This window comes from Mesoplodon densirostris, chromosome 16 (genome assembly GCF_025265405.1).
Source record: "Mesoplodon densirostris isolate mMesDen1 chromosome 16, mMesDen1 primary haplotype, whole genome shotgun sequence".
Classification (NCBI taxonomy): domain Eukaryota; kingdom Metazoa; phylum Chordata; class Mammalia; order Artiodactyla; family Ziphiidae; genus Mesoplodon; species Mesoplodon densirostris.
Window position 1 is genome coordinate 70,598,672 of NC_082676.1, and position 24,223 is coordinate 70,622,894.

Sequence of the window (24,223 nt, forward strand, 5' to 3'; positions counted from 1 at the left end):
CACTCCCGAGTCACATCTTCACCTCGCAGAAGTCTTAGGAGAGAGGTATTCTGGTCAGCACCTACGTGGTGTATTTGCCACACACCCCAGAATGCCCCGGGGCGTTTTCCCTTGACTAGAGTATAGTTAGTGCGAATGAACTTCTAACTGGTGGAAGTCCAGAAAGTGAAACAAGGTGAAGCATTGTGAGAGAAGTGGGGATTTTGCCCAAGTTATATTAAGTGAATTTCTCCCTCTTTGTAAGACTAGGCCCACTTAATTGAAGAATGTTAAAATCTTTTAAAATGGGCTAAAAAACTTTTTTTGAAAAGCCATTTCAACTGATTTTATGAATTATACTACTTTATTGGGGGCCTATAATAATTTTCAGGGCTTTATAAGGATAGTGATATATCATGTAGTTTTGTAAATACAGTTTTGTGGCCATATTGCTACTTGTCAGATGGATAAAGAGGGTGAATAAACTCAGTTCACGGATGTAAATAGGAGAATCACCGGTGCTGTGAAGAGGGTGCCGCTCTCTCCCTCTTCTTGCCCCTCACCGCCTCTCCCCACCCCGCCCACTTCACCTCTGTTTCCCCTCCCTCCTCGCACTCCCCACCTTGGCAGCTTTAGTGGAAGGGCCCAGCTGGTCCTTAGAGCGGTTTTCCTCAGGTGCCCTTTGCTCTTGTCTCCGGTTGGCTTTTCTCTGAAGCTGACCCTGAGACAAGGGTTCGGGTGTAAGTGGCTTATTTGGGAAGTGCAAGGATGCCGGGAGGCAAGTGGGGAGCTGAGACAGGGAAGGACAAGTGGCCGGAATGGGGGTATTAAGTCAACTACCACAGTCGGCACCTGGAGCTTAATTCCTCAGGGGAACTCCACCAAATGGTTCAGAGCATTTGGGAGATGCATAGTCTGGGCTCCTGAGCATCGCTGATTGAGGACTGCTGGGGGAAGGGCACAGGTGTGGGGAGCTCGTTAACCGTGTGCTCCTGTAGGCAGAGCAGCCTCCCCAGGCTCTGAGGGGCCTTAAGCACAGAGACAGGGTTACTGGAACTTAGGAGCACTGAGAAAGGTCCCACGGTCACGTGTGGAGCATTGCCAGCATCTGCTTTGGCCTCCTGCATTCAAGTGCTGGGCTTGGGGCTGGCATGTCAGGGCTCAGGGAGGGTCCCTGGCCGGGAGCGGGTCATCATCTGGTCATGTCTCCCCTGTGCCTGAAATCCTTGAGTGCGCAGCCTTCTCGGGACAAAGCCCAGGCGCTGATCTCTGCCTGCCAACTACCCACAGCTTCAGCCTTCTGACCACACACAAGTTCTGTTCTCTCTCTGTCCCTCTCACACAACTATACAGATGTGCACATTTTCTCTCCCCACCCTGTCCCCTTTCACCCTCTCCCTCCATCCCCACCCCTCGCTCCTGTCTCCCCTGCTCCCCTATCCCAGTCTTCCTCCTGCCATCTCCCCTCCCTCCTCCACACCCCCATCTCTTCCCCTCTCTCTCCCACCCCATGTCTTCCCACCGTGCCTCCACATCTTTATCTCCCACACATGCGCGTCTGCACTCTCTCTGCTATACACGTGCTGAACGGTTTGCAGTTCCTTGAATGCGCCACATTCTCCTATGTCCTTCGACTAGGAGGACATAGAGGAGACCTCGCTCCCTCTATGCTGCCATAGGTCTATGTCATACGATCTACATAAGCACCTCCTTCACGGTACTGTCATTGTTGCGTATCTGTTTCCCCACCTCACCATGAGCTCCTTGTCTTACTATTTCAGTGCTCTCAGTGGCACATAGTAAGTGCTTAGTAAGCACTGACTGAAAACTAATTCTTCCATATTCTTGTTTTGTTCTCTTATGGACCGTAAATAACTATGTGAGGATGAACGTGTGTGATTGGACCCATGGCAAACCACCCAGGAGCATTTGTGTTTGATAGCAGAGGCATTTTGAAGACATAATGTCATTATTTAAAGATGTGATCTTGTTGAAAATTCAGTCATCAGGTTACATGTGCCTATAGGGCATAAAATTTGAAGAGAACAAATCTTTTGAGCTCTCATTCAATTCCTGCTAAGCACTGTGACAGCCACTGTGGGCAGAGCATGACCTTCTGGCTCCTGGAAGACAAAGTCTGTAGCAAATCCCATTTTTTTGCCTGTTAATATGTCCTAGTTGAATAAATAAATATTCCTCCATATCTTTTGGTAAAAGTTCCACATTTAAGAGGAAGCCCATATACTGGAAAAAAATAGGAGAGGGAAAAACAAAAAGACTGTGAATCTCTCATATTCATCTGAGAGTCACATCAGTTTATTTAACTCTCTGAAGCCATCCTTCAACTGTAATGTGCGGAGGCCAGGCCAGCTGATCTTCAATGTCAATTCAGCTCTGTAACTGAGAATTACTGTACAATTTCAAAGACCAGTGAAAAAAGGAAGCTTATGAAAAAGGTAATAGTGGCACTTTCAGGCAAGTGGTGATGTGACGAGGGAAAACTGAAGGAATGTAAGTGAGAATACAGGAGAAAAGAAGGAAACAAAACTGGGGCGCGTGTGAGTATGGAGAGATCCCAGACATGCCAGGACCTCCACCTCCTCTTCCCACGACCCCAGATTACCGTCAGCAGATTTCATTCGTTGAGCTGAAATGAATCACCTGTGCAGAGTAAGGAAGTGAGGAGGAAAGGCCTCCTAAATTTAGGTGGGCAGCAGCAAATCCAGTGCTGTGAAGCAGTACAGGACAGAGCAAGTTCCTGACTGGGAGATGAGAGGATTGTCCTTAGAGAGGCTCTAGGCCAGCAGATGCTACCGAGACGTGAGTCGTTTGGCCTCTGAAGCAGCAACTCTGACTGTGCGGAATCTAGGCCACGTGGCAAGAAGGGAACAGGAACCTGAGTCTGCACCCAAGAGAAAGGATGCAGTGCAAGCCCTCCTGTATTGTGGAGATGGAAGAGGCCCATGGGACCTGATTCAGAGAAGAAATAGGGAATAAGACGTGAAAGACTGATGGTCAGAGAAATAGATGTGCATGAGGACACGTGTTCTACTGCTTCATCGGGCATTTTTAGCTGGAAAATCTTGGAGAGATTCATCTGTGCAATGTTTCCCAAACTTAAAAAAAAAAAAAACCTTTTAAACATAGTATAACCCTTTGTTTAAATGCAGATAAAGGAGGAAGTAGAACTGGGGAGCCCTGTGGGTTGAGAGTCCCTGCTCTCCAGTGTTCAGGAGATGGATTGGATGTATAATAACCAAGTACTGTGTATATAAATAAAAGGCAAAGAAGGAGAGCAAAGACAGTTGTAGGTACAAACCCACGGTCCTAGGTCATGCAGAGTTACAGTTTGTGTCGATTATCAGTTTATCATAGTAACTTATAAAATTTCAAGTACATTGTACAATGTTTATTTGCATCATTAATTTGGAAGAGTAGCTACAGTTCAGATGTTTCAGATGCACTGAGAACAATCTGCATTGGACTCTTTTTTTTTTAATTTTTTTTTTTGCAGCACGTGGCTCTTCATTGCGGTGAGTGGGCTTCTCTCTAGCTGTGGCCTGTGGGCTTCAGCGTGCAAGGGCTCAGTAGTTGTGGTGCTCAGGCTTAGTTGCCCCACGGCATATGGGATCTTAGTTGCCCCACCAGGGATCAAACCAGCGTCCCCTGTATTGCAAGACAGATTCTCAACCACTGGATCACCAGGGAGGTCACCCTGCATTGGACTCTTGAAGATACTTTCCTTGCTGTTCTTTATGAAGTCCTGAAGCAGTTAGCACTTTTTTCCTCAGTAAAATGAATTGAATAATACTCTTATATTTCCATGAGAAAATGCTCTGTCTTTTGGAGTTGTGGCTCTGAAATGATCCCATAATGAGGAAATCAGGTACAATGCCTGTTGCATGTTTATAACTGATCTCAAAGAGCCTAAGAAGACATTTGTAGCCACAGGAACAAAGAATTTTTGCTTAAGGTTTATTACTTAATAAACCTCTGTTTATTTTGTTTGTCTATTTTGTAAATCACCCCTCATGTCTTTTTAAAGGTATTTTCTCTTGGAATTTGTAGAGTGTGCCTGTTTAAAGCTCTTGGGGTTAAAAATTAAATATCTGTTGAGTTCAAAGGAGTAGATATAGAACAGAGAGATGTAAATTGTATTTCCTTAATTGCCTTCTTTCTTTATCTTTTCTTGGCTTGTTTTGTCATTTTTACTGGCCTTATGAAACTTTGATTTAATTAGGTCTCTATTTATGTCATTACTGCCGATCTGCTGTGTTAATAGCATTCTGATAGAGAAAAAAGAAATCCCTGCTTAACATATTAAAAATGGGGCAGCATATAATACCTTTTAAGATAGTTTGAGGGAGACAAGTCAATTTTGGTTATTGTCTGTTCACTTTTTGTGTGTCAGAACAAAAGTTCGGGCCTATTTTATGTTCAGACTGAGAACTAAGAAAACAGTTCTCTAATTTGGTTATCTTATAGGTGTGTTTCCAATTGCAGTACATCACTGCCTCATTTAGAAAATGTTCTGATACTTATCTGTGATGGACCACAAGCAGAGACTTTTTAAGGCTTTACTTACTAACATATGAATCAAAGTGCTTTTTATGCGTTGCTTTTAAGAAAAAGTCATTTTATGATGGAATCACTTTCATCAATTATAGTGTGGTAATGACACAGACATCTTTATGAGTTATTAGCACGAGAGCAAACTTGATGCCTATGGTGCTGATCATTGACATCTACAGTGTATTTGTATCCATAAAAAATGGAGTTTGCAGGGGACACGGGTTCATGCTCCAGTCCGGGAAGATCCCACATGCCGCGGAGCGGCTGGGCCCGTGAGCCATGGCCGCTGAGCCTGCGCGTCCGGAGCCTGTGCTCCGCAACGGGAGAGGCCACAGCAGTGAGAGGCCCGCGTACCGCAAAAAAAAAAAAAAAAAAAAAAAAAAAAATGGAGTTCGTTTCCAGTTGATGATCTAGCAAATAATATACTCAGTTGCTATGACAAGTAGGACCATGATATTATGTGGATACCATACAGATAAGAAATCAGGAGGATTGCTTTCTCTTCCTTTTTTTAGGACAGAACTTTTCAGAAGAAGCACCATCAAATGTGTAACTTTCATGATAAAGTAACTGGATTTTTCATGATAGCTTAATATATCTAGGTTTTATTTCCTAGATTGATGAAGGACTAAGTGAAAATCCATCAAATGTTATTTTATTTAAAACATGTAACATTTTATAGAATTCAGCTTTTGATGTGTTGTTTGTGAAATTGTCTGTTTTCTAAGATAAATTGAATTTCTCAGCAGTATCAGTTTTTACTTTCTCTTTACTGTTCCTTTTATGCTGTAAAGTCTGAAAAATATAAATAGGTGCTAGTTGTAATAATATCCTCCACAAAATCAAACTTTGTTTATATTTAGATTGAATATGAGACTCAAATTAAGAAGATGCATCTACTCTCAAAAGATAGCCTGGGAAAAAAAGGTGAACTGAAAGATGAAGACAGAGAAAAGGTAATAAATTAAAATGATAAACTTCTGTTAACAGAGGATTTTTGGCGTGTTCATCTTTTAGGATACTGTTGTAAATAAAATCGTCTTATTACAAAGATCTTTTTGATTAAACTTTAAGTGATTATTTAAAGACATTTGATTATAGAGTATTGCTTTAATGTATAATTCAATTAAATTTTCTGAAAGGCAGTCACTGTGGCTGTAAGAGAGAGATTCCAAAGAAAACCTCAGTGTTGTTAGTAGGTGAAATTTTGTTTTTCTAAATAATGCTTTGTAGCTGCCTTTTTCTTAGTACCAGAAATGTTTTAAATGAGAAGTAAATGAAATGTGGCATTTTGCTTCTTTTCTTTGTATACATAATTTTGTACATTTTAACCTTTTCATAGATAAAGTGGAAAGAAAGGATTGCATATCTCAGCAACAGACAAAAAAGAATGGCAAGGAATACTTAAATAAATTCTGCTATGTATCTGCCGTAATGCAGGCTTCTAATCCTCCCGCCTATCTCCATATAAATGATTCTGCTCAAGACCATAGATGTTTTCTTCACTAAAAGCAGTAAAGCTCTTTTAGATGAAATGTCTAAAAACATCTTGTAATAACTTGGAGCATGCTGGCAAGAGTAGTCACTTGTGACTATGTGTGAAACCCCCTCAGCCAGTCGATATTGTAATAAGCAAAAATGGGAGCATCACTCCATTATTCAGAGAAGCCAACAGCGTGCTTCCTCCTTAGGCTGCAGCATTCATTAAGAAAAGCTTACTGGGCTGAAAGCTGGAAACAGATGATAACGGGATATGATTTTCATATTTAATGCTTTCCTTGGAAGAGTATGTGTGCTACAGATTGATAGAAGAATCAACTGCTACTTTACTAAAAGACTTTCAGGTTTGCCCTATAGCTACCGATGGAATCATTCAGCCAAGAAATTAACTTTTTCTCCTTTTACCTGTTTTATATATCTGCTAAGCAGGCTGCTGGGCTGCCAGTAAATGTTATTATGCAGTTAACTGTTTGGTATTTAAGACTCTTATCAGAAAAGAAACAGAGGCCACACTATTTTGTTTTTATAGTAGGAGCAAGGTTTTAGTTTTTCTTTTTTCCGTGCATTAACAGGCATTAATCTGAGTTTATAGGAAGTTTTAGTTTTCCTTCCCAGAGATTAAAAAGTTAAAAAACCTAGAACTTTAGAGCATTCTTTAAACTGTAAGATACAAAACACCAAGCCCCAGCAACCCTGACCTATATAAAAAGGCCTTTAATGATAAATGATTTCTCTGCCATTAGAGGTATACCAAATGTGGTATGATGTGATAGACTTCTGAGACATTCAGGCAGGTTTTCTGTTTGACATTTGGTCATGAAATAATGGATGTGTTTTTTAATCTATAATCCAGTTTGTTCTTTCTTTGCTGTTCCTTATAGACACCTTGTTAGTATGACAGTGTCAATGGTACTTAAGTAAAACGGGAGACTTTTTTTTATATTTGCACTACTGATTCCTTACCTTACATATAGTTATATAGTTTCCTTTTAAGTCATATTTAAAATTAGGGCAAGAGACATATAGCTGACAACTCCTTAAAATGTTACATAGAATAATTAGAAGTGTTTCCTTTTTACTGGAATGTGTCATCTCCTTAAAAGCTTTGACTATTGACTGTATGTAAGACTCAACTAGGTAACATTTTGAGACATAGCTTGCCTTTTTCAATTTCCCATTGATATTCTATCAATTAAAAGGTAGAAATATTTCAGCAGAACCCTGAATTAGTTAACACTTATTATACACTAAACCAGAACAATTCCTTACCGTATGGGGTATGTTTTATCTTTCAGCAGTCACATGAGTTAGTCTCTGTGCCCAGAGCGCTGGTCTCCAGGGACTGGCCTGAGCACGGTGGTTGAATTCAGCAGATCTTTGTTGAGTGAGTGCTGTTTGAGAAGCTGCAGCAGGTCCCTCTAGGAATGCCACGATGCTTGCCCTCGAGGCACTTCCCACAAAGCGATGTTCTTTCTGAGGGCTGGGATAGGGTGTACTGAGTCCCAGCTACATGGAGAAAGAAAGTTTGCTTCCTCTGCACTGAGTCCTCCATGGCCTAGGGGAGAAGGTGGTGTGTGAGCTGGGGTGAAGGGTGGGGAGGGTGCCAGTCGCTGAGTATTCGATAGACATTCTTGGGTCTGAAGATGTTGTGAGTGAAGGAGTGGAAGCAGGAAGCCCAGCGGGAAGCCATCAGTCTGGCTAAAGGGGAACATTCTTGCAGGGAAGTGGGAGAAAAAGAGCTTGGAAAGGGGCATCGTGGAACTCAGTCCAAGGCTCGAGGATTAAAAATTTCCCCCTGGAATCAGTGTGTGTGCACGTGCATGATGGGGCAGGTGAAGCAAGGACTGGGGCTCAGAGCAGTTACATCACAGGCGCAGGAAGGCAGGGCTGGCAGTGCTGTGCAGGATGCCTTGGAGGAAGGAGCTCATGGGGCGAGAAAACCAGGGTTCATTCAGACGCAAGGAATGAACCGAAGGCCTGAGTTGGGGTGGCCATTGAGGGGGAGAACGCCAATGAAGGGGAGAGGAGCTGTCAAATTAATGATAATTCTGAGTTATGAAAAGATAGCTTTAAAAAGTGGTTGTGCAACTTTCAACCAGAAGCAGCAGCTTGGATGCGCTATTAAGAAGGATCAGGTAGTAATTGTCTATTTTTTCAATGTAGAACTTAAGCTCGGTTTTATAATAGTAGTCCAGTGGTTTCATGCATCCAATGGCTGCTCTTCAGAGTCATGTGTTCTCTGAAGAGAAGTAATCATTGATCTATTCACCCCCCAAGCTTGTTTCTAATATTAGTCTACTTAGTAAACTCTTGTGTTGTTGTTGTTAATAGACAGAAAAGACAAAGTTCCGGTCTCCATTTGACTCCTCACAAATTTTACTATAATATAGTAATCCTTCTCTTCTATTACACGTTGCCATTTTTGATTTTGGGGTGAACCCTCGTTCCATTGGTCTCTAGGCATGTTCTTCTTGTTGCCCAGCTTTTTTGTATCAGCAGTGACTAGAGCATACACATAAAGACACATCAAAACATATGCACCCAGGAGAGGTGGAGATGGCATTTGTGAATGAGAGCATAAACCTTGAGGTGGGATTTGTGAAGTTTCTTTGAACTGTTACACTGTGAAATATGTTCTACTAAAAGCAGAAGTGAGCTGGATACTTCACAGAAAGGTTATACTCTGCCAGGGCTAGAGAATGTGGAGGACCAGAAAATTCCATCACAGGGCTAAAGGCTGGTTGGGGAGTTCCACTTCCACTGTTGTAAACCTCCCTGCAAGGGTCACGTGGAGAATGACTGTGCAGCTTGTTACTTCTGCTTCTAATCCTAATATTAACAATGGGGAACAGTGACTGCACACGTATTTTGTCAGGGGCAGCATTAAGCACTTCATATTCATCAACTCATTTAATCCTGTCAGCAATCCTGGAAGTAGATACTGTCATATCCTCATTTTAGAGGAAGGCTCAAAGAGGTTGGTTAACTTGCCCAAGACTACACTGCTAGGCAGAGCCCAAATTCAAACCCAGACCATGTGGCTTCAGCGTCCATGTTATTAGCCATCTTGCTACACTGCCTTCCAAGGTAGTATGGGTGAAATGCTCCTCGAAAGTTGGGAGAAATTCCTGGTCAAATAAAAACAGCCTAGCCATATCATGTGAAATATTTCAGTTATTCATTTAGATGCTGCATTTTCACCTAACCTTGGGAAAGAGTGAAATGGTCTCCCTTAGTGGTATAATAGTCCAGCTGAATCAAGTGAGATCTGATTTTGCACTGGTTGAATTGAGTAAGAAATTAGACATACACTTCAGATTCATTATTGGGGATTTTTTTTTTCAAAAAAAGCTGTGGTTTAGTAACACAATTTGAGTTTAACTCATTCAGTTTTGAGTATTGTGGCATAAGAGATGGGCACTGGAATCCTCGTATTTGGGTTTGGATCCTGTGACCGAGAGCAAATTGTCCAACCTTTTAAGTCTTGCTGGAGTGAGTATAATAACAGTGGTTGATTTGAGGGTTTAAAAAGGTAATGAATAGAAGTCTGCTTGACACCTGGTAAGTGCTTGGCACGTGTTCAGTGATCCTCTTGCCTCTGTCCCCACTGTCACTGTCGTCAGCCATCTTCCTTCTCCACTGGGGTGGCTGTATGAGGGTGTCCCTGGCTTTCTACCACTTATCAATGGCAGTGGGGACAGAGAGGCTACCTACCAATTAGGAAACGAGAAGTAAAGCCCTTGGTGGTAGCAACTCATAATAGATGATTTTAGCGTGATTATAATACAGAATAACTTACAGGACATACCTTTGAAGCCTGAATTTAATGGACCCATTTAAAAATTTAGGTAGTTCTAACCTCTATTGGATTTAGTGGCCAGTAACATCTCCTCTTGGCCTCAGTTGTGAAAATTTGGTTGAGTCTTGAATCTAACCCATTGGCAAAATGAAGAGTTAAAAATCACATTGTCATGGTGTCTTAGTCGGCCTGGGCTGCCATAACAAAATAGCACATTCTGGGTAGCTTAAACAACAAATTTATCTTCTCACGCTTTGGGGGGCTGGACGTCTTAAGATCTAGGTGCTAGCTGGGGTGGTTTCTGGTGAGAGCTCTTTTTGGTTTGCAGACGACTGTCCTCTCTCTCTGGGTCCTCGTGTGTCCTTTTCTCTGTGCATGTGTGTGGAGAGGCAGATCTCGGGTCTTTTCCTCTTCTAAGGACATCAGTCTGTTGGATCAGTAGACCTCACTGAACCTTAGTTACCTCCTTCCAAGCCCCATTTCCAAATATAGTCACATTGGGGGAGGGCTCCAGCATAAGAATTTGGGGGGGGGGCACAATTCAGTTTATAACACACAATAAAGTAAAATAATTCCTTCAGGATTGTTATACGTAAATTTTTCTTAAGGGATTTTTGGAAATCTTCTCAATGTGACTTAAGAACTTGTTTATGTAGAAACTAAGAGCAGTAATTGTACTGTGTGAAAAGCTGGAAATTGGGTTTGACAGCTCCATTTTTCCATTCTGCATTTATCTTGATACTTACCAATTCCCTCGTCTGTGGGGGAAAAATAATAAGAAAAAATAAAATTACCGCAGTATTCTGCAAAACATGAAGTATAACATAAATATATTTTTCAAAGTACAATAATGTTCAAGATCCACCTGCTTTGAAAGCTGTAAGCAGTTATTATTAACTGAGACACCATTACAGTAGTTCTTAACTTGCTGCTGGCTCCATCAGCATGTCCTCTCCCCTTTCCGCCAGTAAAGATGAACTCCTGATTTTAAAAATATTTTCAACTGTATTCATTTGCTTTGCTATCACTTTCCCCAGCTCCCAATATGTTTTCAATTTATTTAAACTAAAAAAAGTTTTACCCATTTCTTTCATCCCCCACCCCCAACCTCTGACAATCATCAGTCTGTTCTCTGTATCTATGAACCTGGTTTGTGTTTGTTTGTTTTAGATTCCAAATGTAAGAGAGATCATATGGTATTTGTGTGACTTATTTCACGTAGCATAATGCTTCAAAGTCCATCCATGGTGTTGCAGATGGCAGGATTTTCTTTTTCATAGCTGAATAATATGCCATTGTATATTTTTACCACTTCTTTATCCATTCAGCCATCATTGGACACTTAGATTGCTTCCATATCTTGGCTGTTGTAAATAATGCTGTAGTGTACATCGGGGTGCAGATATCTTTTCAAGATAGTGTTTTCATTTTATTCAGTTAAATACCCAGAAGTGGAATTGCTGACTCATATGGTAGTTCTATTTTTAATTTTTTGAGGAGTCTCTGTACTGTTTTCATAGTGGCTGCACCTGTTTACATTCCCACCAACAGTGCACAAGGGTTCCCTTTTCTCCACCTACTAATCAACACTTATTATTTCTTGTTTTTTGATAATAGTCATTCTAACGTGTGAGGTGGTATCTAATTGTGGTTTTGAGTTGCATTTCCTTGATGATTAGTGAAGTTGAGCATGTTTTCATGTACTTTTCGGCCATCTCTGTCTTCTTTGGAAAAATGTCTATTCAGATTTTTCTGCCCATTTTTTAATCAGATAATTTTTTGCTCTTGAGTTGTATGAGTTCTTTATATATTTTGGATATTGGCCCCTTATCAGATATATCATTTGCAAATCTTTCCTGCCATTCAGTAGGTTGCCTTTTTGTTGATGGTTTCCTTTTCTGTGCAGAAGCTTTTTAGTTTGATCTGGTCTCACTTGTTTATTTTTGCTTTTGTTGCATTTACTTCTGGTATCAGAGTCAAAAATCATAGCCAAGGACTTATGTCAAGGAGTTTACCTCCTATGTTTTCTTTTAGGAGTTTTATGATTTAGTAAAACATTCAAGTCTTTAATTCATTTTGAGTTAATTTTTGTATATGGTGTTAGATGGTGATCTAGTTTCATTCTTTTGCATGTGGCTGTCTAGTTTTCCCAGCACCATTTATTGAAGAGACTTTTTTTTTCTACTGCATATTCTTGGCTCCTTTATTGTAAATTAATTGACCATATGTGTGGGTTTATTTCTGCAGTCTCTATTCTGTTCCACTGATCTATGTGTCTGTTTTTATGCCAATACCATACTGTTGTAATTACTGTAGCTTTGTAATATATTTCAAAATAAAAGAGCATGATGCCTCCAGCTTTGCTCTTCTTTCTCAAGATTGCTTTGGTTATTTGAGCCTTTTGCATTTCCATACAAATTTTAAGATTGTTTTGTTTCTGTGAAAAATTTCATTGGAATTTTAATAGGGATTACATTGAATCTGTAGATTGCTTTGAGTAGTATGGACATTTTAACAATATTAATTCTTCTAATCCATGAGCACAGAATATCTTTCCATTTATTTGTGTCTTCTTCAATTTTTTTCATTAATGTCTTATAGCTTTTAGTATATAATCTTTCACTTCCTTGGTTATATTTATTCGTAGGTATTTCTTATGCAGTTATGAATGGGATTGTTAATTTCCCTTTCTGATATTTCATTATTCATGTATAGAAACTCAACATTTTTGCATATTGATTTTGTTTTCTGTAACTTTACTGAATTGGTTTATTAGTTCTAACAGTTTTTTGATTGAGTCTTTAAGGGTTTTCTATATATAATACATATCATATGCAAATAGTGACAGTTTTACTTGTTCCTTTCTAGTGTGGATGCCTTTTATTCCTTTTTCTTGCCTAATTGCACTGGCTAAGACTTCCAATACTGTATGGAATAAAAATGGCAAGAGTGGGAATCCTTGTCTTGTTCCTGATCTTAGAGGAAGCGCTTTCATTTTCACCATTGAGTATGATGTTAGCTATGGGCTTGCCCTATATGGCTTTTATTATGTCGAGGTGTGTTCTCTCTATACCTGCTTTATTGATACTTTTATCATAAATGGATGTTGAATTTTGTCAAATATTTTTTCTACATCTATTGAAATGATCATATGATATTTATCCTTCATTTTCTTAATGTGGTATATCACATTTACAGATTTGCAGATATTGAACCATCCTTGTACCCCTGGAATAAATTCCCCTTGATTGTGGTATATGAGCCTTTTAATATATTGTCAGAAATTCCCTGGCGGTCCAGTGGTTAGGACTTGGTGCTTTCACTGCTGTGGCCTGGGTTTAAGCCCTAGTCAGGGAACTAAGATTCCACAAGCCGTGTGGCACAGCCAAAAAAATATATATATATTGTTGAATTCAGTTTGCTAATATTTTTTAGGAGTTTTGCATCTATGTTGTTCAAGAATATTGGCCTGTAACTTTCTTTTCTTGTGGCATCTTTGTCTGGTTTTAGCATCAGGGTAATACTGGCCTCATAAAATGAGTTTGGAAGAGTTACCTCCCTTTCTGTTTTTTTGGAAAAGTTTGAGATGGATTGGTATGTATGCTTCTTTGAATGTTTGGTAGAATTCACTAGTGAAGCTCTCCACAGTAACCCATCACTTGGAGCCATCTATTTAAATAACTTTTTGTTTGAGTACAGGAAAAATGAAAGTAGTTGTTAGATTAGGGTAGTGGTAATTGGTGATTTTCGCCTGTTTTAAGACTTCTTTGTTACTGATAATAGGTCACATATTATGTCACAAATACTGTTTATACTGATGAATCAGAATGTTGATTAATATAATTTTGCTGTTTAAACCATGTGGTATAATGAAACATTCTTAATAATGACACAATGGCCTCTTTGGACAGTAGTATCCTATAAGGTAGTCTTGATGGAGCAACTTCTGTTCTAGGAGGCTGTCCTACTCACATGTGTGCAGAGAGTCATACACTCAGGGATAATTATTGCACATGGTTTGGAAGGGTAGGTGGTGGGAAGCAAACCAAGGTCCATGAAAACAAGACTCGTTAAATAATTTATGGAACACCTATAGGAGAGGTTAATACGCAACTCTTAAAATTACAATGTAGTCAGTTTCCAGTACAACGGGTAAGAAACTTGGAAGTCACCACTCCATCCTAACAAGTAAAAAGCTGAACAAACCGAAAATCAACAACTCTTCTTAGATCTGACAGAGAAGTGAGGTCCCAGGGCAATGTGCTGTCTCTCTCTGGAGAGACCAAGAGATGACTAGAGAGAGCGACAGCTTCCCAGAGCCGAGCTGACGCCTCTGCAGGACGCAGTGCTGGACAGAGAAACCGGAACTGTGACTGACAAGGCTCAGTGTGGGCAGATCCACGAGAGAAACTCCAGGGAACCCAGCCACAGGGGCCCCCCACACTTTTGTGAGTTTTACCCCTAGTTGTACCAGGTCCTCACAGTGACTGTCAGGGAGGGGAAGGGGGAGCGGGGCCAGAACGCTCTGTTATTAACAAGGTCTGCCCTCAGGAGAAGCTGTTTAGCCAGAGCTTGACTGACCTGAGGGAAGGAAAAACCCAGCTCCAGAAGGTGCTAGCCTCCTGCGTGGAGGAACGGAAATAACAATTCCAGCCCCTTTTAGCCTTGAACCTAAAACTGCTCTAAAAATAATGTCTTTTTAAAAGTCCATTGAGTGTAGATATATGGATTTATTTCTGGACTCTCAGTTCTATTCCACTGATCTGTGTGTCTGTCTTTATGCTAGTGCGGTCTAAATTACCCCTGGTTTTGTAGTAAATTTTGAGATTGGGAAGTGTGCGTCTTCCAGCTTTTCTCTTCTTTAGAAAATTGTTTTGGCTATTCTGGGTTCCTTTATTTCCATATAAATTTTAGTATTAGCCTGCCAATTTCTGCAAAAAAAGCCTGCTGGGATTTTGCTGGAGTTTGTATTAACTGTGTAAATCAATTTGGGAGTATTGCCATCTCAACAATTTTATGTCTCATGCTGCTTGAACACAGAATGCTGATCTTGTTTGCCTTTCATTTCTTTTTCATTTCTTTTTACTGCCCTGGCTAGAATCTGTAGTATGGTGTTAAATAGAAGTGTTAAGAGCAGACATTCTTGTGTTAACTCTGATCTGAGGGAAGGAAAGCTTTCAGTCTTTTACCATTGACTGCGATGTTAGCTATGGGTTTTTCATAGATGCACTTTATCAGGTTAGGGAGTTCCCTTCTAGTCCTAGTTTGCTGAGTTTTTAAAAATCATAAACACATGTTGTATTTTGTCTAATGCTTTATCTGTGTTTATAGAGATAATAATTTGGGTTTTTTATTTGTTCTTTATTCTATTAACATGATGTATTATATCACTTAACTTTCATATGTTAAACTAACTTTGCGTTCCTGGGAAAAATCCTACTTGGTCATGGGATATAATCCTTTGTATATTATGTTGAATTTGGTTTGCTAACATTTTGTTGAGAATTTTTACAACTATATTCATAAGAAGTGTTGGTCTGTAGTTTTCTTTCTTGTGATGTCTTTGTCTGGTTTTGGTATTATGGCTGGCCTCATAGAATAAGTTGTGAAATAGTTTTTCCTCGCCTGTTTTTGGAAGAGTTTATAAAGGATTGGTATTAATTCTGAAGGACTGGTGTTAATCTTTCTTTAAATGTCTGGTAGAGTTCACCAGTGAAGCCTTCTAGTCCTGGGCTTTTCTTTGTGAGAAGTTTTTTGATTACTAACTCAATTGCTTAACTTGTTTTAGTCCTATTCAGATTTTCTGTTTCTTCTTGGGTGAGTTTTGGTAGTTGTGTCTTTCTAAGAATTTGTCCAATTTGTCTAGGTTGTCTAATTTGTTGGCAAACAATTATTCATAGTATTCCCTAACGTTTTTTATATCTGTAAGGTTGGTAACAAAGTACCAATTTCATTTCTGATTTTAGTAACTTGTCTTGTTTTTTCCTTGGTCAGTCTAGCTAAAGGTATGTAAATCTGTGAATCAACATTTGATTTTGTCGATTGTCTCCAGGTTTTCTACTTTCTAATTCATTTATTTCTGCTCTAATTTTATTATTACCTTCCTTTTGCTTGCTTTGGATTTAATTTGCTCTTCTTTTTCTACTTTCTTAGCATGGAAGTTTAGGTTATTGATTTGAGTTCTTTCTTCTTTCTAATAAGCTTTTCCAGCTCTGAATTTCCTTCTAAATATTTCTTCCCGTAGGCTTTAGGATCTTGTGTTGTCCTTTTCATTAATCTCAAACTGTTTTCTAATTCCCCTGGTCATTTTTTCTTTGACCCATTAATTATTTAGGAGTTTCTTATTTAATTTCTACATATTTGTGAATTTGCCAAATTTCCTTCTTTTCTTGATTTCTAATTTCATTCCATTGTCATCAGAGAACTTTATTTTAATCCATTTAAATTTATTGAGACTTGATTTATGGCCTAACATATGGGTCTATCTTGCAGTATGTTCCATGTACATTTAAGAAGAATGTATATTCTGAGTATTCTACTGTTGGTAGGTGGAGTCTTATTTCTATGTCTGTTAGATCTAGTTGGTTTATAGTTGGTTCAAGTCCTCTGTTTCTTTATTGGTCTTCTATTTAGTTATTTTAACCATTATTGAATGTAGAGTATGTAAGTCTCCAACTATTATTGTTGGGTTTTGCTTCAAATAGGACTTTGTTGTTAGATATACTTACATGTTTCTAATTGTTATATCTTTTTCACAGATTGACCCTTTTATCATTGTAAAATGTCCTGTGTCTAGTTACAGTTTTGAGTCTTAAAATCTATTGTGTCTGATTTTAACATAGCCACTTCGGCTTTCTTTTGGTACTGTTTGCATAGTATATTTTTTTCTTCCATGGGGCTCTCTTGATATATCTTTTCCCTTCCCTATGCTTTCAATCTATTTGTGTCTTTGAATCTAAAATGAGTCTCATTAGACAGCATATAGTTGGATCATATTTTAAATTCATTCTGCCAGTCTCTGGCTTTAATTATAGTATTTAATCCATTTAAAATTAATGTAATTACTAAAAAGGTAGGATTTGCATCTGCCATTTTGCTCTTTGTTTTCTATATACCGTAAGTTCCCTACATACGAACCTTCAAGTTTTGAACTTTCGAAGATGCAAACGTGTGTTCCATCAGCATCAGGCATGAGTGAAATTGCAGCTTGCCCTCCGTCTCCTATTGCTGGTGATCCTTCAGCTCTACCATCTCCCGCCTCCTCTCCCTCTTCCAGTCAGTAACTCTTCTTGCCTGTTCACTCGATGCCAGCCCCTGTATGCCAGCTGTTGTACTGTACTACTGTACTTTTCAAGGTACTGAACTGTAAGATTAAAAATGTTTTCTTGTTTTCTCCTATATGATTTAAAAGACAAGACTAAAGTTACATGAAAAATATATTTATGCTTTTATATGTACCAACATAGTTAAATACATATTTACCAGTGTAGTTACCCTAACTAGTGCTATTTATTTCTTAATGCAGACTTGATTTACTGTGTAGTGTCCTTTCATTTCAGCCTGAAGGACTCCTTGTAGTATTCCATATAGGGAAGGTATGGTTGTGACAAATTCTGTTTTTGTTTAGTGAGGAACGCCTTAATTTCGCCTTTTTTTTTTTTGGCAGTGCTGCACTGCATGTGGGATCTTAGTTCCCCGACCAGTTCCCCCTGCAGTGGAAGTGCAGAGTCTTAACCACTGGACCACCAGGGGAATTCCTCTCGTTCATTTTTGAAGTAACATTTTGGTGGCTATAGAATTCTTGACTGATAGTCTCTTTCTTTCAGTGCTTTGATTGTGTTATCTTACTGCCTACTGGCCTCCACAGTTTCTGATGATAAGTCACCTGTTACTCTTGAGGATCGCTTTTATGTAAGGAGTCACTTCCCTGTTTTTGCTTTCAAGATTCTCTCTTTTTTTGGCTTTCAGTAGTTTGATTATGATATGTCTAGGTGAGGATCTCTTTGAATTTATTACACTTGGACTTTGTTGAGCTTCTTGGATGTGTAAATTAATGTTTTTCATTATATTTGGGGAGAGTTCACTATTATTTCATCAAAATTATAGAGTCTTTCTTTTTCTTCTCCTTCTGAGACTTTCATTATGCATATGTTGGTATGCTTAGTGGTATCCCATAGGTCTCTGAGGTTCTGTTCATTGCTCTTCATTATTTTTTCTTCCTTTTCCTCAATCTAGATAATCATAATTGACCTGTATTTAAGTATGTTGATTCTTTCTTCTGCCTGTTCATATCTGCTGCTGAGCCCCTCTAGTGAATTTTTCATTCTGGTGACTGTACTTTTCAACTGCAGAATTTCTATTTGGTTCTGTCTTTTAAATAATTTCTTTCTCTTTATTAATCATCTCTATTTGGACATTTTTCCCATACTTTCCCTTAGTTCTTTTAGACATGATTTCCTTTAGTTCTTTGAACATGTTTAAAATAGCTAATTTAAAGCCTTTGTCTAGTAAGTCCAACATTTGGGCTTCCTCAGGGATAATTTCTTTAATTTTTACTTAAAAAATTTTTTTTAGAATTGAAATATAGTTGACTTACAATATTGTGATTTCTGCTGTACAGCAAAGTGATTCAGTTATACATATATACATTCTTTTTTATATTCTTTTCCATTATGGTTTATCACAGGATATTGAATATAGTTCCCTGTGCTATAAGTAGGTCCTTGTTGTTTAACCATTCTGTATATACTAGTTTGCATCTGCTAATCCCAAACTCCCACTCCATCCCTCCCCCACCTTCCCTCCACCTTTGCAACCACAAGTCTATTCTCTATATCTGCGAGTCTGTTCCTGTTTCATAGGTAGTTTCATTTGTGTCATATTTTAGATTTCATATATAAGTGAGACTTTGTGATATTTGTCTTTGTCTGATTTACTTCACTTAGTATGATAATTTCTAGGTTCATCCATGCTGCTGCAAATGGCATTATTTTGTTGTTTTTTACGGCTGAGTAGTATTCCACTGTATATATGTACCACATATTCTTTACCCATTAATCTGTCAGTGGACATTTAGATGGTTTCCATGTCTTGGCTATTGTGAACAGTGCTGCTATGAACATAGGGGTGCATGTGTCATTTTGAATTATAGTTTTATCTAGATATAGGCCCAGGAGTGGGATTGCTGGATCATATGGTAATTCTATTTTTTAATTTTCTGAGGAACCTCCATACTGTTTTCCAAAGTGGCTACACCAACTTACCTTCCCACCAACAGTGTAGGAGGGTTCCCTTTTCTCCACACCCTCTCCAGCATTTGTTATTTGTAGACTTTTTAATGATGGCCATTCTGACTGGTGTGAGGTGGTACCTCATTATAGTTTTGATTTGCATTTCTCTAATAATTAGCGATATTGAGCATCTTTTCATATGCCTATAGGCCATCGGTATTTCTTCTTTGGAAAAAAGTCTGTTTAGGTCTTCTGCCCATTTTTGGATTGGGTTGTTTGGTTTTTTTGTTGTTAAGTTGTATGAGCTGTTTGTATATTTTGGAAATTAAGTCCTTGTCAGTCGCATCATTTGCAAATATTTTCTCCCATTCCATAGGTTGTCTTTTCATTTTGTTTATGGTTTCCTTATGGCTGTGCAAAAGCTTGTTAGTTTGATTAGGTCCCATTTGTTTATTTTTGTTTTTATTTCTGTTGCCTGGGGAGAGTGACCTAAGAAAACATTGGTAGGATTTATGTCAGAGAATGTTTTGCCTGTGTTCTCTTCTAGGACTTTTATGGTGTCATGTCTTATGTTTAAGTCTTTAAGCCGTTTTGAGTTTATTTATGTGTATGGTGTGAGAGTGTGTTCTAACTTCATTGATTTACATGCAGCTGTCCAACTTTTCCAACACCACTTGCTTTTTCCCATTATATATTCTTGCCTCCTGTGTTGAAGATTAATTGACTGTAAGTGTGTGGGTTTATTTCTAGGCTCTCTATTCTGTTAGATTGATCCATGTGTCTGTTTTTGTGCCAATACCAGGCCATTTTGATTACCGTAGCTTTGTAGCATTGTCTGAAGTCTGGGAGGGTTATGTCTCCTGCTTTGTTCTTTTTCCTCAGGATTTCAGGGATAGTTTCTATTGACTGCTTTTTTTCCTCCTGTGTATGGATCATACCTTCTTGTTTCTCTTAACATCTCATAATTTTTGGTTAACTTTTGGACATTTTAAATAATAAAATGAATGTCAGATTCACCCCTTCCTAGAGTTTATTGTTTTGTTTGCTTGCTTAGTGATTTTCTGAATTGTGTAAAGTCTGTATTCTTCATCATGTGTGGTCACTGAAGTTTCAGTTCAGTTAGCTTAGTAACCAGCTAATGATTAGACAGAGCTTTCTTCAAATGTCTGAAACCTGTAATTCTCAGTCTTTGTCAAGGGGCTTTGGCACTCATCCGGGCAGTTTACAACTCTACCTTAGCCTTCATGTCAGTGCTTGCCTAGAGCTTACCTTGAAAGGTAAGCCTGAGGTGACAGCTTAGGTCCTTCTCAGGACTTTTTTTTTTTAACATCTTTATTGGAGTATAATTGCTTTACAATGTTGTGTTAGTTTCTACTGTATAACAAAGTGAATCAGCTATACGTACACATATATCCCCATATCCCCTCCCTCTTGTGTCTCCCTCCCAACCTCCCTATCCCACCCCTCTGGGTGGTCACAAAGCACCGAGCTAATCTCCCTGTGCTATGCAGCTGCTTCCCACTAGCTAACTATTTTACATTTGGTAGTGTATATATGTCCATGCCACTCTCTCACTTCGGCCCAGCTTACCCTTCCCCCTCCCCGTGTCCTCAGGTCCATTCTCTACATCTGCGTCTTTATTCCTCTCCTGCCCCTAGGTTCATGAGAACCTTTTTATTTTTTATTTTTATTTTTTTTTTATTTTTATTTTTTTTTTTTTTTTCTTTTTGCGGTATGTGGGCCTCTCACTGTTGTGACCTCTCCCGTTGCGGAGCACAGGCTCCGGATGCGCAGGCCCAGTGGCCATGGCTCACGGGCCCAGCCGCTCCGCGGCATATGGGATCCTCCCAGACCGGGGCACGAACCCGTATCCCCTGCATCGGCAGGCGGACTCTTAACCACTTGCGCCACCAGGGAGGCCCCATGAGAACCTTTTTTTTTTTTTTTTAGATTCCATATATATGTGTTAGCATATGGTATTTGTTTTTCTCTTTCTGACTTACTTCACTCTTTATGACAGACTCTAGGTCCATCCACCTCACTACAAATAACTCAATTTTGTTTCTTTTTATGGCTGAGTAATATTCCATTGTATACATGTGCCACATCCTCTTTATCCATTCATCTGTCGATGGATATTTAGGTTGCTTCCATGTCCTGGCTATTGTAAATAGTGCTGCAATGAACATTGTGGTACATGACTCTTCTTGAATTATGGTTTTCTCAGGGTATATGCCCAGTAGTGGGATTGCTGTGTCATATGGTAGTTCTCTTTATAGTTTCTTAAGGAACCTCCATATTGTTCTCCATAGTGGCTGCATCAATTTACATTCCCACCAACAGTGCAAGAGGGTTCCCTTTTCTCCACACCCTCTCCAACATTTATTGTTTGTAGATTTTTTGATGATGGCCATTCTGACCGGTGTGAGGTGATAGTGTAGTTTTGATTTGCATTTCTCTAATGATTAGTGATGTTGAGCATCCTTTCATGTGTTTGTTGGCAATCTGTATGTCTTCTTTGGAGAAATGTCTGTTTAGGTCTTCTGCCCATTTTTGGATTGGGTTGTTTGTTTTTTTTATATTGAGCTGCATGAACTCTTTATATATTTTGGAGACTAATCCTTTGTACGTTGCTTCGTTTGCAAATATTTTCTCCCATTCTGAGGGTTGTCTTTTCATCTTGTTTATGGTTTCCTTTGCTGTGCAAAAGCTTTTTAAGTTTCATTAGGTCCCATTTGTTTATTTTTGTTTTTAGTTCCATTTCTCTAGGAGGTGGGTCAGAAAGGATCTTGCTGTGATTTATGTCATAGAGTGTTCTGCCTATGTTTTGCTCTAAGAGTTTTATAGTTCTGGCCTTGCACTTAGGGCTTTAATCCATTTTGAGTTTATTTTTGTGTATGGTATTAGGGAATGTTGTAATTTCATTCGTTTACATGTAGCTGTCCAGTTTTCCCAGCACCACTTATTGAAGAGGCTGTCTTTTCTCCATTGTATATTCTTGCCTCCTTTATCAAAGATAAGGTGACCATATGTGCGTGGGTTTATCTCTGGGCTTTCTATCCTGTTCCATTGATCTATATTTCTGTTTTTGTGCCAGTACCATACTGTCTTGATTACTGTAGTTTTGTAGTATAGTCTGAAGTCAGGGAACCTGAGTGCTCCTGCTCCATTTTTCTTCCTCAGGATCGCTTTGGCTATTTGTGGTCTTTTGTGTTTCCATACAAATTGTGAAATTTTTTGTTCTACTCCTGTGAAAAATGGTAGTTTGATAGGGATTGCCTTGAATCTGTAGATTGCTTTGTGTAGTATGGTCATTTTCACAATGTTGATGCTTCCAATCCAAGAACATAGTATATCTCTCTGTTTATATCATCTTTAATTTCTTTTATCACTGTCTTATAGTTTTGTGCATACCGGTCTTTTGTCTCCTTAGGTAGGTTTATTCCTAGGTATTTATTCTTTTTGTTGCAGTGATAAATGGGAGTGTTTCCTTAATTTCTCTTTCAGATATTTCAGATATCATTTCTTTCAGATATCATTAGTGTATAGGAATGCAAGAGATTTCTGTGCATTAATTTTGTGTCCTGCTACTTTACCAAATTCATTGATTAGCTCTAGTGGTTTTCTGGTAGCATCTTAGCATTTTTAGGATTCTCTATGTACAGTATCATGTCACCTGCAAACAGTGACAGTTTTACTTTTTCTTTTCCAATTTGGATTCCTTTTATTTCTTTTTCTTCTCTGATTGCCATGGCTAAAACTTCCAAAATTATGTTGAATGATAGTGGTGAATGTGGGCAACCTTGTCTAGTTTCTGATTTTAGTGAAAATGGTTTCAGTTTTTCACCATTGAGAACGATGTTGGCTGTGGGTTTGTCATATATGGCCTTTATTACGTTGAGGTACGTTCCCTCTATGCCTGCTTTCTGGAGAGCTTTTATCATAAATGGGTGTTGGATTTTTTTTAAATAAATTTCTGTTTATTTATTTATTTATTTTTGGCTGCATTGGGTCTTCGTTGCTGCGCATGGGTTTTCTCTAGTTGTGGCGAGTGGGGGCTACTCTTCGTTGTGGTGCACAGGCTTCTCATCGCAGTGGCTTCTGTTGTTGTGGAGCACGGGCTCTAGGCACACGGGCTTCAGTAGTTGTGGCACGTGGGCTCAGTAGTTGTGGCTCGAGGGCTCTAGAGCACAGGCTCAGTAGTTGTGGCGCACGGGCTTAGGTGCTCCGCAGCACGTGGAATCTTCCTGGACCAGGGCTTGAACCCGTGTCCTCTGCATTGGCAGGTGGATTCTTAACCACTGTGCCACCAGGGAAGCCTCTGGGTGTTGAATTTTGTTGAAAGCTTTTTGTGCATCTGTTGAGATTATCATATAGTTTTTATCCTTCAGTTTGTTAATATGGTGTATATACATTGATTGATTTGCATATATTGAAGAATCCTTGCGTTCCTGGGATAAACCCCACTTGATCATGGTGTATGGTCTTTTTAATGTGCTGTTGGATTCTGTTTGCTAGTGTTTTGTTGAGGATTTTTGCATCTATGTTCATCAGTGATATTGGCCTGTAGTTTTCTTTTTTTGTGACATATTCGTCTGGTTTTGGTATCAGGTTTTGGTGGCCTCATAGAATGAGTTTGGGAGTGTTCCTCCCTCTGCTATATTTTGGAAGAGTTTGAGAAGGATAGGTGTTAGCTCTTCTCTAAATGTTTGATGGAATTCGCCTGTGAAGCCATCTGGTCCTGGGCTTCTGTTTGTTGGAAGATTTTTAATCCCAGTTTCAATTTCAGTGCTTGTGATTGGTCTGTTTATATTTTCTATTTCTTCCTGGTTCAGTCTCAGAAGGTTGTGCTTTTCTAAGAGTTTGTTCATTTCTTCCAGGTTGTCCATTTTATTGGCATATAGTTGCTTGTAGTAATCTCTAATGATCTTTTGTATTTCTGCAGTGTCAGTTGTTACTTCTCCTTTTTCATTTCTAACTGTTGATTTGAGTCTTCTCCCCTTTTTTCTTGATGAATCTGGCTAATGGATTATCAATTTTGTTTATCTTCTCAGAAAACCAGCTTTTAGCTTTGTTGATCTTTGCTCTTGTTTCCTTCACTTCCTTTTCATTTATTTCTCATCTGATCTTTCGGTTTCTTTCC

At 39.0% G+C, this 24,223-nt stretch overlaps 1 protein-coding gene across 4 annotated transcripts in view; it reads left to right on the forward strand.

The window, feature by feature from the left end:
* Positions 1 to 24,223, forward strand: part of KIZ (kizuna centrosomal protein) — a 113,591-nt gene that overhangs the window by 12,543 nt on the left and 76,825 nt on the right. For all 4 annotated transcript variants that reach the window (XM_060120287.1, XM_060120289.1, XM_060120288.1 and 1 more), the window contains one exon: positions 5,415 to 5,507. In XM_060120287.1, the coding sequence (XP_059976270.1) occupies positions 5,415 to 5,507 (93 nt within the window). The remainder of the gene's footprint in view (positions 1 to 5,414; positions 5,508 to 24,223) is intronic.